Source organism: Meleagris gallopavo, chromosome 4 (genome assembly GCF_905368555.1).
Source record: "Meleagris gallopavo chromosome 4, MGAL_WU_HG_1.1, whole genome shotgun sequence".
Lineage (NCBI taxonomy): Eukaryota > Metazoa > Chordata > Aves > Galliformes > Phasianidae > Meleagris > Meleagris gallopavo.
The window spans coordinates 37,090,195-37,103,622 of record NC_139407.1 but is presented as its reverse complement, the minus strand read 5'-3'; the positions used below and the strand labels follow the sequence as shown (position 1 = coordinate 37,103,622).

Genomic DNA, 13,428 nt, shown 5'->3' with positions numbered 1-13,428 from the left:
GGAGGGCAATGGGCCACCACAGAAAGCCAGGAAGGCCCTGCGGAACCAGCACGGTTTACACATGAAGCATCATTTTAGTAAACTGTTAGGCTTATTTTACCTAACAGATAAATTGGGGCAGCAATTTTATTGCTGTTGAACACGGCAAAAAGGACTGTAAAAAGAAAAGGCTTGTATGACTGAGGAGAGCTGCTAGAAGCATGAGATCTCTGTGTGACACCAAGTAGCAAATTGGACTCATGCATCCAGTGTCCTGGAGTAAACATATGAATAAATACAATGCTACACTGTCTATCTATTTTCAAAGTATCTTGGGCCTGCTTAGAGCTTATTTTATGGAGAAATAAATGCTTAGAGAGGGCTCACTGCAAGAAAAAAGATCAAATCTCTCTTTTCAAATGGTAGCTAAAAAGAAAGGTCATAAATTAACACAGAGTGAAGTGAGTGAAGTAAGCAAAATAAAGATTAGCTAGTTAGGGGCAAAGCTGCACTGGGATCACGCTGTAACTCTACCAGATTTTCAAACCAGGACCTAAATTTTGCTTTCTTCTGTAGGGTTAGTGGAGGTGAATATGGTTGGCACAAGCACACTGTGCAGAAACTCAGGCTGGTCATCAAGGATGGAAATGAACCTAACCTAATAGAATGAAATAAAAAGGGGAAAATTTAGATTTGATACCAAGAGAGGAGCCTTTTATCAGATTTTTTAATGTGAAATATGTGAAATAATAGGTAAGATAAATGGCAGAATGCACTTGGGACATAAAAAAAAAATCAGACTGCTGAATGCATTTGCAAAGGTACAGCAGAAAACCACTTCTGATGCCTGGGAATATTCCAGGTGACCTTTTGTGATAGATCTTCCCCATTAATGTTTTGTTTCTCCTTTCTGATCCCCCATATATGAATCCACATATATTTTGCTTTGGCCCTCAAGTGAGATTGGATGCTATATATCAACTGTTGGAGAATAGGGATTGCTAGTGGGAGCTGATCTTCAGTGTTCCTTTGTCATTATACATGAAAGAAAAGGAACCAAATTAATGGTTTCATTTCATTTTCATTCCGTATACTCTAATATATTTTCATGTTTTGAATTCCAATTTCTCCCAGTTCACATTGTAGCCCGTATTGGAAAAGCCATTTCTTGTGTTTCTTAATATGCTTTAAGGATCTAGGGAAATTACAGAATTTAGCAGCTTTACTTCAGAAATCCATGTAAGAGCTACAATGACCACCATAAGCTGCATGGTCATTCTGGACAAATTGTTTGAGAGTTTAGGGAATTTACTTATATTAACATCTGGAATATAAAGTAGATAAAACCCATCAGAGAGTTGGAAATGTTTCATTTATCAGTAAATCCATTAAACTCTACTAAACCACATTGACCCCTTCCCAGTTATGACAAAAGTTTCCATTACCAAAGGTTTAAAGAACCTCTGTTTTTTCCAAGCCTTTTAATATTTAGATGAACTCTGGAGTTTCAAAAGATTCAGGATTAAACTCTGCACTCAGCAATCTGACTGAATCTCATATTGAATTCAGTTTGGTCTGTTAGTTGCATATAAAATAAAGAAAGAATAAAAGGTGGATTGTTTTTTGTTTTGTTTTGTTTTGTTTTTTTTTCGTGAGTCCTTAACTACATACTTATGGCAGAAAGTCAGCCAGGCTAATAAGAAATGACAGGTTGCAAGCAGGTACAAACTTGGCTCATCCCATGTCCCAGTCCTTTCTGAGACTCCTTTTGGGGGTTGTTTAGTGTTAAGATGACCTTAGAGGCTCAGCTGGGTAGGAGCAGATGCAGGATATGCCACTTGCAAAGCTGTTCAATCAGTTAGGACACGAGACACAATTTTAGATTGGTTATAGGTGTTTGTGATAGTCCACAGTGCCAACACATCAAAAAGTGTTGACCTGTTGGAACCAGCAAGGTGTCTCAAATTTCTGTGTTACACAGCTATGCCCTTTTCAATCTAGAGCCTTGATGTTGGTTGCATCACATTGTCAAATCACTGACCCAGGCTTCATAGAATCATAGAATCATAAAATGGCTTGGGTTAGAAGGGATCTCAAGGATCATCAAGCCCCAACCCTCCTGCAAGCATGCAGGGCCTCCAACCTCCATTTCTAATACTAGACCAGAGTTTCATCTTGGCTTTTGTGCACCAGAGAAGGAGTGGGATGGAAAAGCCCTGAGGGCCAAGCAGCTGAGATCCCACAGAGCAGCTCACTGCCACAGCCCTGGCAGTCTGCAGAGGCACGAGTGAATGCCAGGGAGATGGACAAGGGAAAAGAGTGCAGGATGAAAGGGATGCATTGTGCCAGGTCTCCTGGCCTTTGGGCAACTGACCCAGTGTAAGCACTCTGTTCTGTCTGCATGTGATCTCCCAGCAGCACATCTTTCCTCAGTGCCTTTGATCCCGCTGCTGAAATACCACCCCCGCTGTCAGCGTGGCACTCGGCCCCAGGAAGTCTTTGAACCCTGGAAGCCAGAAGAACACTCTCCAGAAGTATCTCTACAGCACAGTATTCTTTGTCAGGGAACCACAAAGCTCAAACCTGGCTAGAGCTGTTACCACCACTGCGGTCTGGAGAAGTGTTTCAGAAAGGCTGGCATAGTTGGCCTGGTGTGCTTGGCCTAGTTCTGAGCAAAGCTGCAGCACTCAGTCTTCCTCCTATTGAACCTCACATTTTTCCAGAAATCCCATTAATCACAGATTTTCTCAGGAGATTCTGACTCTCCCTAGTGACCTCCAACTGATAAACAGTTCATTAAAAGGATCCCTCTTCACCCCTTTGGAGATGTTCTGACCGTATTACATGCAAAATAAAGGGAATCTACCCTTCAACTTGCATGTCTGCAACTTATTTGGGACCACTGGCACAGGCTGCTCAGGGAGGTGTTGGAGTCACCATCCCAGGAGGTGTTCAAGAATGGTGTAGATGTGGCACTGAGGGACATGGTTAGTGGGCACGGAGAGGGTGGGTTGGCATTGGATGCAATGAACTTTATGGTCTTTTTCAACCCAAATGATTCTACTGACCCTAGATAGCTTTTTGCTCATCAGTAAAATCACACTGGAATTTACACTGGCATTTTCTGAGATGGATAGTGGGAGAAGGCACCATTGGCTGGGAGTCAGGGGGTTTGAAGGCTGGGAAACATCACTCGGTGGTCTGTGGTGGCCCTGTCTGTAGGAGGAGCACAAGGGGCAGGGGTAACGGCACCGGTACCACTGGGCCCGTCCAGCCCAGGACCTACCAGTCGATTGGTCTACACAAGGCCCACGCTTTGAGGAGATATGCTCGCTGTTAGCCTGAAGGTGTGACGGCCCCGCGACTGGCGCGGTGCTTCTCTGTGGTGGTTTTCGGTTTGCTGCAGCTACTCCTGTTCGATAACGGCAGGAAAAGCAAAAACGTGGGTGGAGTGCAGACAAACAGCAGCGGGGTCCGCACCCATCTAATAGAATGTCGGACCAAATTCATAGAAACGCTCCATTTCCACCGAACCCAGCTGTCACGCAGCGCCTCAGATAACGGCTCGTGGGAACGGAGCCCAACCCTGCAGCCATGGCGCTGGGCCGTCACTAGGAGCACCCACAGGTGCCCAGGCGCTGCAGGGGCAGGGACACGGCGGGCCGCACCCGCTGCCGCCTCCCCTCGGCCCCACTCCGGTCTAGGAGCGGGCTAGAACCAACGTTCCGGTAGCGCCCGGCATTCCCAGGGCGTGCTCGCGGCTCTCAGCACTCGGGCTTCGCGTTTGCGGCAGCGCGGCGCGGCTCTCGGCAGGGAGCACCGACCCGAGGTGCACCGACCGCAGCCCAGCGTCCCCTCACCGCCGCGGGGCCACGACTTAGCCCTGCCCGGGCGGCCGCCGCGTGGCCTCGCGCCGAGCCCCGCCCCGCCGCGAGGAGGAGCCGCCGCCGGCCGGGAGCGTGCCGCTCCGCTCGGCGCTGCGGGAGGAAGCGGCGCTCCCTCCTCCTTCTCCTCTGCCGCCGCCGCCACCCCGGCGGGGCTTCCGCCAGCGGCCGCCCCCGCCGCCCGAGGAGCCATGGGCTCGGCGGCCGAGCTGCTGCCGCCGCCCGGGGACCGCGAGCGGGAGGCGGGGGCGGCGCCCGTCCGGTACCGGCAGAGCCCGGAGGAGCAGGTCGGTGTCGTGGAACGGGGGCGGCTGGGGCCAGCGGGAGGGAAGGGAAGGGAAGGGAAGGGAAGGGAAGGGAAGGGAAGGGAAGGGAAGGGAAGGGAAGGGAAGGGAAGGGAAGGGAAGGGGCTGTCTCGAGCGGAGGGAGCGCGACGCGGGGCGGAGTGCCGCTCAGTTAGAGATCGGTGTGCGAGGCGGCGTCCGCGTTGTGTAAGCCGTGAAAATCAGTTCTCTGGAGTTCCCGCGGCTCCCTCGGCGCGCCGTGCCAGCTTTGCTCTCGGTTAACGCGCTGTCGGGAAGCTGACCCGCAGCCAAACGGCCGTGCGGGGCGGGCGGGGCCCTCGCGGCCGTCCAACTCCGGACACCGCGCGGCACAGCGGGGCGCCCCGCGTCCCGCACCGGGAGCGAGCTGGGAGCGGTGGGCGCTGTCGCCGTCCCTGGTAACTGGGTGCCCCGCTGGATCGTTGCGTATTGTACGGAATTTATTGTAACTATGGGAGAAATTCCTCGGTTCGTTTCTGAGTTCGCCTCGCCTCTCCTCGGCACGCGTGTCGGCTTCGTACCCGCAGCGGGCCGTTCCCTTCGGGCGCGGGCGGAGCCGCGTGCCTTCCCCGTTGCTGGTGGCGGAGCAGCTCTCCCGGCGGTGCGCATGGCTATCTGGCTGCAGCACGGACTGCTCGCTGCTCGGACAGCGGCGCCGTGCCTAATGCCCCTTCATGGAGCCCTTGGTGAGAAATATACTTCTGTTTAATACTTCAGTGTAGTGATCCACTGTGAACCTCTTGAAAAGGGCAACGAGAGCAAAATGTACCGTGGCTGAGATCCGCACAGGGGCGAGCGGAGCCACCGGAGAACATCCCAAACTGACGTTCAGACAGTTTCATTTAGCTTGTTAATTACTTCTGTGGAAAATTTATATAAAAAAGTTATGCCTGCGCTGAACCAGAAAGGTGGCAGCACCCAGCGCACCTGTGTGACCTCACGGCCAGCAGTGTGGTGCTCCTGAAAAACTGGACTTAGTGGATTCCTCTGGTGACTGCATAAGGCTGTGAGTCTGCCTCCAAGCCCTTCGCTGGGGAAATGGAACAAGCAGGTCACCTACTGAGCAGCCCAAGAAGCGGGCTGGCTGCAGCTCCTTGCAACACAGGGCAGTCAGGATGTAAATAATAACATGTGCGCCCTTTAGTATCTTTTTTAAAATAAGAATAATCTTTAGGGAGTCTATTTTTGAAATGCCGAACTCTCTAGGTTTGATACTGCATTGAAGATGGTGACAGTAAGGTCAGCATGGACCTGTGTAAATGAAGTCTGTGAGAGGTACATTACTGGAAGAGGTACATTTAGTGTTACTAAATGTAGAGCACAGCCTGTGGAACTCATTATTGCAGGAGGCTATAAAATTACCTACCTTGGTGATTAGATTTAGAAGCTGAACAGGATGGTGATGTGATTAATATTCTCTGTGGGTTTGCATGCAAAGATGAGGATGCTTACCTGTATGGTAGTCTTTGAAGCACTGAAGAACTGGGGTTGTGATTTTCTATTTTATTACTGCTGCAGGTGTAATTATCTTACAAGCCTTATTGGGTTAAAGCACAAAGTAAGAGTAGACAGGTGAAGTACGTGCAAGTGTGTAGTAACGAAAGATGAGGCAGAAGCCCTGTGTCGGTACGGCGGTGTCAGGCAGGAGGTGAGCAGGCCTTGTGGTCCCCATGCAAAGGTGAAGAAGCTGTGGGAGATGCAGTGCACAACCTCACACTGTTTCTAGGTGCTGCAAGCAGTTTTGAAAGGGGCTTCCAAAAAGCTGCCCACTGTGCAGGTAAAGCATGAGAATTAAGTTCTGCGAGCAGAAGGAATGAGGGTAGATTACTTGTGGAGGCTGTAGTGGCTTTACTCTTGTAATCAAAGTGTAAGGCAATGGCAGAATTCCAGGTTGCTTTGCTGAAGGCAGGATTTCCACCTCAAATTGGTTGAGGATAAACAGAATCCAAAGTGTTGTTAGACAGCTGAACTAAAACCATCACTCCGTCCTTGAAGAGGGAGTCTAAATGTGGAGTTAATATGTGATAACGTGTGTTCACAAGTAGATAAATTAGCTTAGACAGTCACCTTATTAACCTGAGTTTCTAACCTTTTTGAATGTTTTATTGTAATTTTGAATAGCATTTTAACTCTATAAATGGAGCATTTTATCTTGTAATAAGTGGATTGAGATCTAGAGGGACTATTCAGCGACCTTTCCGTACTTGAAGCTTACAAGAAGGAAAGGAAGCAACTTTTTACCCAGTCTGATAGTGATAGGACAAGGGAGAATGGCTTTAACTAAAAGAGATTCAGCTTAGATGTTAGGAAGAAAATTTTCACTCAGGGGCAGTGAGGTGCTGGCAGTGCTGCTCAGAGAGGCTGTGGGTGCCCCATCCCTGGAGGTGTTCAGGACCAGGTGGGATGAGGCCCTGGGCAGCCTGACCTGGAGGGGGACAACCAGCACATGGCAGGGGGTTGGAACTGGGTCATCCAGTTGGAGGCTTAGGAGGAAGTACCTTGCAACCTAAGCTATTCTGTGATTCCATTTCAAATGGTTTTTGGTGTTTCCCATTGAGAATTATTTTAAAGGAAGTACATATGTCTTAGCTGGAGGTTTTGAAATCCTGATATTTTTTTTTACTATGTTTTCAACATGTTGTATCACTGATGTTTCTACAGCATGGAAAGAAAGAGCAGAGACTGTTGAAAGGATGCTTTCAACAGCTTCATGGTCTCTCTCATGTAAATGCTGTGTTGTTCATGGGACTGTATAATTTTAGTCACACGTCAGTAGAGGCCAAGAATATTTTAAATACACTAGTGTGCAGGGAAACTGTGGTGCCTAGGGCTAGAAACTTATTTTTACTTTACTGTATGCTGAGTTAATCTGAAAATTGTAGGCTTCTCCTGCTTATTGCAGGAGATTGTTGTTAGGATTTGTTTCTGATGTGAAAAGAACAATACCTGGCTGGATGGCATAATCCAAAATTTGTTCTGGATCTACTAACACCTTAACTTTACTATAAAGGTTCCTAACTGTGTACTAATATCTTATAAAGACTTTCTAAAAGGCATTATCACAGAATCATAGAATGGCTTGGGTTGGAAGGGACCACAAGGATCATCACATTCCAACCTCCCACCAAAGGCAGTTTTCTGTGAGTTGACAGTGTTTTAAGAAGAAAATAAAAACAAGTAAAACCTTCAGACATAGCTGTAGCGCATACAAGAGATAGCATAGTATGCCCTGCTTTTATAATATGAAGATCCTCCTTGCTCAAAGACAAAAGTGCCTGGAGATAGAATTGTAAGAAATTTATTCTTCCTAAGAGGAAGGATTAACCATTGCTGCTCTGCAGCAAGTCAGAGGATTAATACCATGCTGAATGTACCGTGGGTTGTACCTTTTGTTCTGGCTTCAGCTGACCATTTTTAGTGGGGAAACTTATCCTGTGGAAATTAAGTGTTGAGGTTGTAAGGAAAAAATTGATTGGAAATGACTTTTGGTCTTATCTCTGGGTAAGATTATAGCACGGTGGGGATCAAGGTACAGGAACAGTAGCAGATTAATTCCCCATGTTTTAACACAGGCTTATTTTTTGTTTCCTACTTCCTTCTATGCTGGGACTGCAATATGGTTTATCAGCTAAAGGCTGTATTGCTTTTGGAGTTTTATCTGCTCTGCACATGCAGAAGTTCATTGCCTGGAAAAGCCTTTTCATCTCCCTGACACACAGCTGCTCCTGGTGGGTAGAAGTTTGTTGCGGCAACCATTGATCCTAAACTTCAGTTGCCCTGAAAGCTGAATAAAGTTAATACATTGCTGTTGACTTTCTTATGTTGTTGTTTGTTTCTATAGCAACATCTCGGTTCTATTTTATAAGCAGCGATGTCTAAATTCTTGCTGTGAAATAAATGTTAACTCAGTCTTCATTTTGCAAGTTTTCATTGTAAGTCTTTGTTTAAGAATGCCACTTTTATTGTGGTTATTGTAAAGTAGTTTGGGTAGTAGTAAAGTATTGTAGAGTCATTTTATTCCACACTTTTTGATTTTGCTATTTACTTTTTTTTTCCCCTCTCCAGAGGGGGAAAAAAATGAACTTTTCATCACCTTTTCATCTGGAAGTGATGTATGACTATCTTTTCCTCCTTTTCTAATTTATCAATCCTTTAATATTTAAATATCAGATTAAAGTTAGCCTGCAGAAATGAATCTGGTTGATGTTCTGCAGGCAGTTTAAATAAGTTAGTTTGCTTAATAGCATGTTGGCTGAATATCAAGATCTTTTTACCACTCAGTACAGGGCCAAATGCGAGACGTTGGTTTCATGCTAACAAATAATACAAACAAATACCATTCTCTTCCTGCTACAGTAGAAGAGGAAGAAAATCAGATTTCCAGTGAATCTATTTGCTCTTCTTGAGCACATTAAAGTTTGTCTTTGGCTATACACTGCACAATCAGCTGTCTGAATACAAGGAAAATTGAGTATGTTGTGCCTCCCTGATGTCTGTTAGCTGTTATGTGCAGATGTGCGCAGTGGTTGTACCAAACAGAAGCTGGTCTCTTTTTTTGGAGGGGAAGGGAGCTTGTGGTTTCTTTTGGCATGGTTTCTGTCACCTGCCTGCTTTCTTCTCTTATTCTTTAGATTGAGCTCAAAGTGTTTTCAGTTTTGGTTTGCACCCTCTAAAAGAGATGACTTTGTGAGGCTGCCTTCCTTCAGTATCTAGCTTTCAAAAATACTGGAGTATTTTTTTCATTAAGTACCCGTGTTGCTGAAGTCACACCTTAGTGGCTTTTTGACATTGAAGTACACGTGGGCTTCAGCTATCAGATACGCCACCTGGTCCCTTGGAGTAAAAATAACCATGAGTGAAGTAAAGTAGTGAGCATTTAAATACTGAAGAAAACATTCCTTATGTTAGAAAAAAAAAAAGTGTGGGCATAGAATCATTAAGGTTGGAAAGGACCTCTGAGATCATCTAGTCCAATCATCAACCCATCTCCATCATGCACGTAGGTGATACCATTGTGTTTCCTGCTTACAAGTGTTTTCATTTTTATTTTAAAGTTGTTAATCACATTTGTTATTAAACTCAAAAAGAGGTTCTTTTGTAGTAAAAAAATATATACTTCAAACATGCAATCTCCTTTTGTTTTATAACAGCAGATGTCACCAACTGCCACTTGAAGCATGTTAGAAACAAATTGGAGACACTGCTGCTTCTGTGGTTGAGGCGAACTTTATGGATTCCTTTTTCTCTCTCCTTTCCTTCTTCCCCACGAGCCCAGCAGCATTTTTCCTAACTGTAAAATCATCAGCTTCTGGTGGGTGTAAAATCACCCACAGCACATGGAGAGCGGTTACTTTCCCAATCCATCAGACTTCTTTCTTTCATTCTTGGAGATCATGTTTGCTCAACGCTCTTTGAAGCAGCATAGAGGAGTTGATAGGTTTGTGCTCAGCCTGGTGTTGTTGCGAAGAGCAAAAGAGTATTAGGATTTCTCACATTTATTAATTGTGAAAAGTAGGATGAGGGATGTTGGCTGGTTTGTTTTGAATGAAGTTGTACCCTCAGAGTAATTGAATTAAAGAAAAAAAATTCTTTAGGTGAAACAGATTTATGTTCGCCTACTCTATCCTGCTACAGAACAAGGGCTGCTGAGCATTGTCCAATTATTTAACTCAAGTCAGTTACTTAGGATTTTATTACACACACACAAACATATATGTGCACCCCACACGAAGCAAACAATCTCAAGATCTTTATGAAAAATGTGGGCCGTGCTGCTGCTTCAGCAGGTGAAATACCAGGAAGATAGGATATAACTTGAATAGCTGCACTTGTCACAGGGCAGTACTGAAGTTGCAAGGGTGAGAAATGTTACAGCCACTTCAGAGCCATTCAGGTTCTGGTTCTCCGTCTAGCTCACTCCTGTCTTTTTCCAGGTGGCTGCATAGCATCTCACTTATCACATAAGCCTGGTGGCAGAGAGCAGGTGATGAAGCTGGCCTCAAGAAGACTGGCAGGAGGCACCAGCATGAGTCACTGCTGTCAGACTACTTTTGTCCCCCAGGGATAAGCCTGGAGGCCCCCAGTTGATCCAGCAGGTGGGAGCCTGAGGAGCACACAGAGTGGTGCTGGTTTAGATCTGATATGATCTGTGTGTGGGCAGTGAGTCCACCGTGTTCAGAGCATGTGGGATGCTGTGTGTGCTGCATTGTGGACAGCTTCTCCATCACCTGCGGAGGAAAGTGCTGCAGCTGCAGCCCGGCTGCATAGGAGAAGTTCCAGGCCCGTCCCAGCAGGGCAGCGTAAGGACATCTGGGTGCTGTACAAAGGCAAAGCTCATGCTGTCCTCCAGCAAGTTAGTGGTGCTGACTGCAGAAAAGGAGAAATGCTAGCTCTGTAATTCAACGCTCTCTTGGATTAACAGCAGAACTGTGCAGTCACATTGGCAGTGTATGTGTCCCCTTCAGATCTGTGTCCTCCACGGTCTCAGGAAGCTGTTCTATACAGGCTTCAAATTTTCTGTAGTAGGAACTGAATGCTCTCAGCATTTTGAGGAAAACAGACCTTGAGCTGAATGCATCATGCCTAGGCGGTTCAGGCAGGGATTGGTCTTAAGCAGTTGTGAGAAGCCCAGTGCTACTTTTGTCCTTCTCTCCTAAGGAATAGTATGTGAAGCATTTACAAGGTGGTTTTTAGGAGGAGGGGTTGTCTTCCATGGGGATCTCTGGTTTCTCTATATTGCCAAAACAGTCTTGCCCTAATGGAGATAAGTTCAAAAAGCTGCTGCTGTCAGGGTGGAGTGCAGCCTCTGCACGTCCTGTAGGAAACACAGGCTCCATGCAAAGTGAGGTTAGCTGTGGATTTGAGTGAATGTGATTAAATTTTGCCAAAAGCAAAAGCAGTGGTCAGAATACATATAATTTTGTGTGTTGCAGTGATGACAGACATAACTGGTAAAGCCACAGCCAGATGTTCATAGCATTCAGAGAGCTGAGCAGACTTCACCTTTTCTGTTGTTTTAAAGCTTGCCCAGAGAAACACTGACTTACAAGGAAGGTTTTTCTCAGAAGCACTTTAGGGATGTGGGAACTTGTGCTCAGCGTCTGCTCTTCAGAGACTTTTACCTGCGGAAAAAAAGTGCATTTGCTGGCATCTGCCTCAGGGAGAGATGTGGCAGGTTCTCCTTACAGCATCTAACCTGCAGCCACATGGCCTTAGCGGCTGGGTACTTTTGGTCACAACCTTTTTCAGAGTCTGGATCTTCAAGTTCTGACTTTTAGCCAATGAACCATGGGACAAATCAGCGATGGCTTTGCAGATGGAAATATCTCTTTTTGAATAGCTAGGGAGGGAAACTTGAGCACCAAACATCTGAAAAGACAACTGAATACGGAGCACTTGGAGATCTGCGGTGGGTGTGCGCAGACACAGCCCATGTGCATGCAGCAAGGAGTGTGACAGGACATGGGCACTTCCCCTTTGGTTCTACGTGAGAACTCTTGCATTTAGCTGTAAATAATTTAAAGTCAAAAATAGAAACCAAGCACCACGTGTTTAAAAAGGAGAAAGTGTAAATATTATGCTATTAAGTTGAATGTGCTAAAGGAATATAAACTGAAGAAGGAACAGGCAATGAAGTTATATACAGTGGCTGTGCATTTGCGTAAAGAATTTCACTAGTGAAACTTGCTTAAGTGGGTGGATGGTCCCACTACGTGTAAAATAAAAACATATTTCTATGTTTTCCTGTTACGACAGTGTCTTTCTAGTTGCAGGGGAATTCCATACAAAAAATTAGCCCAATGGAAGTTAAGAGTCAGCTGGGAATTGTGCACCAGCTGAAGGCAACCAAATTCTAAAAATGCTTTTGGTAAAGTGCTCTTGGAAGAAAAGGAGAAATTGTTTGGTTCTGAGGATGTGCTGAGTGGTGCTGGCATGCCTGCGTGTCTCTGTGCGGTTTTACTATCTCATTGGAAGTTAGTAAGAGAACTCTGAGCTGCCATGTTAACCTCCCTGATTTAATTCTTGTTATGATTTAATACTTGTTATCCATCCGGGGTATTGTAACGTTACCGGTGCTTGCCCTGCTGGTTCTGCTTTAGTACACCTCTGAAGAAACCTGCTTTGTCCAGCCTATGAAATAATTATGCAGTAGGGAAGAAAACTGTGCTGTCTGTGATTTACAGGCCATCATCTGTTTCCAGTTGTGCTTGTTTTGGCAGAGTTGCCTGGAGCAAGGCATACTCAGCCTGAATCAACTGCAGTAGACTTTGAAGTTTTGCAAATTCCCATTATCTTTCTGAAAGCTTTTGTAAGATGTTTAAAGCATTTGGAAAATAGACTTCACACTTATTTTGTAACTAAGCATGTGTTTTTCAGTCTCCTTTCCTAGAAGCAAGCTTTGCTTAATGGCTGTAGGAATTCATGACTCCACCCTTGTTTGAGAAGGAGAGAGTGAGCTGACATCTTCTGAAAAAATAGAAGATAAAACCCCAAAGCACTGAAACGACATTGCCTCTGTACCCAGCTTTAACAGGCTGTGCACAAATTGTAGCTGTCGGCTTATCCAATCAGTATGACAAGGCCATGGAAATCCCAGATCACCTTGCAGAAGTGAGAAATGCTCTCAGAGTAGGGATGTGCGGTTCTTGGTACAGCAGCTGACCAGGTGACAGGGTGCTGATACAAGCATGCCCACTGGTGTCCCTACCAGTCCTGTGCTCGGCTCACCCTGTGCCAAGGCTTCTGGCATGTTGAAGAGTGCTGTTCATAACCCCGAGGCAAAGGGGTTGCCTTGTTTTTCCACTCCTGGGTGCACTGACTGCTAGCTTGAAGCCTGAGCTACTTCTCAAACAAATGTCATGGGTCTGCAGCTCAGCAGTGATCCCACTGAGAGCTGCTCTCTGATCCCTCTGCCATCCCATAGGTTTGTGCTCCCCATGGCACCTGAATGCAGGAAGCAAATGTATTCTTCCTTCCCAGCACATCCTTTCTGTTTTCCATAATTGTTGCAATCAATATATACCACTTAGGCTAATCATTTCGTGTTTCTGCTCCATCACCCTGCAATCTTTCAGGAAAGAGGAATGAGAGTCCCCATAATAACATTTGGCTCTCAGGACAGCAAGCATCCTGCCATCCGGACTCTGTTTTGTAAGCCTGAGATTGCCTCTTCCTTTCTTGAAAAAGCTGATCCTGAGACGCTGTAATTAAAGAGAAATTAATGGTTACTTGAATTATGAGTA

General features: G+C 45.9%; 1 protein-coding gene across 3 annotated transcripts in view; it reads left to right on the top strand.

Annotated features, from left to right (window-relative positions):
- The first annotated feature begins 3,654 nt into the window (after nt 1-3,654).
- Nucleotides 3,655-13,428, top strand: part of FAM241A (family with sequence similarity 241 member A) — a 28,617-nt gene continuing 18,843 nt past the window's right edge. Inside the window, exon 1 of one of the 3 annotated variants that reach the window (XM_085222894.1) lies at nt 3,655-4,150. In XM_085222894.1, coding sequence (XP_085079020.1) covers nt 4,055-4,150 — 96 coding nt within the window. In that variant the 5' untranslated portion in view covers nt 3,655-4,054. The remainder of the gene's footprint in view (nt 4,151-13,428) is intronic. The other 2 variants (XM_085222895.1, XM_085222896.1) reach the window with 2 other exon arrangements.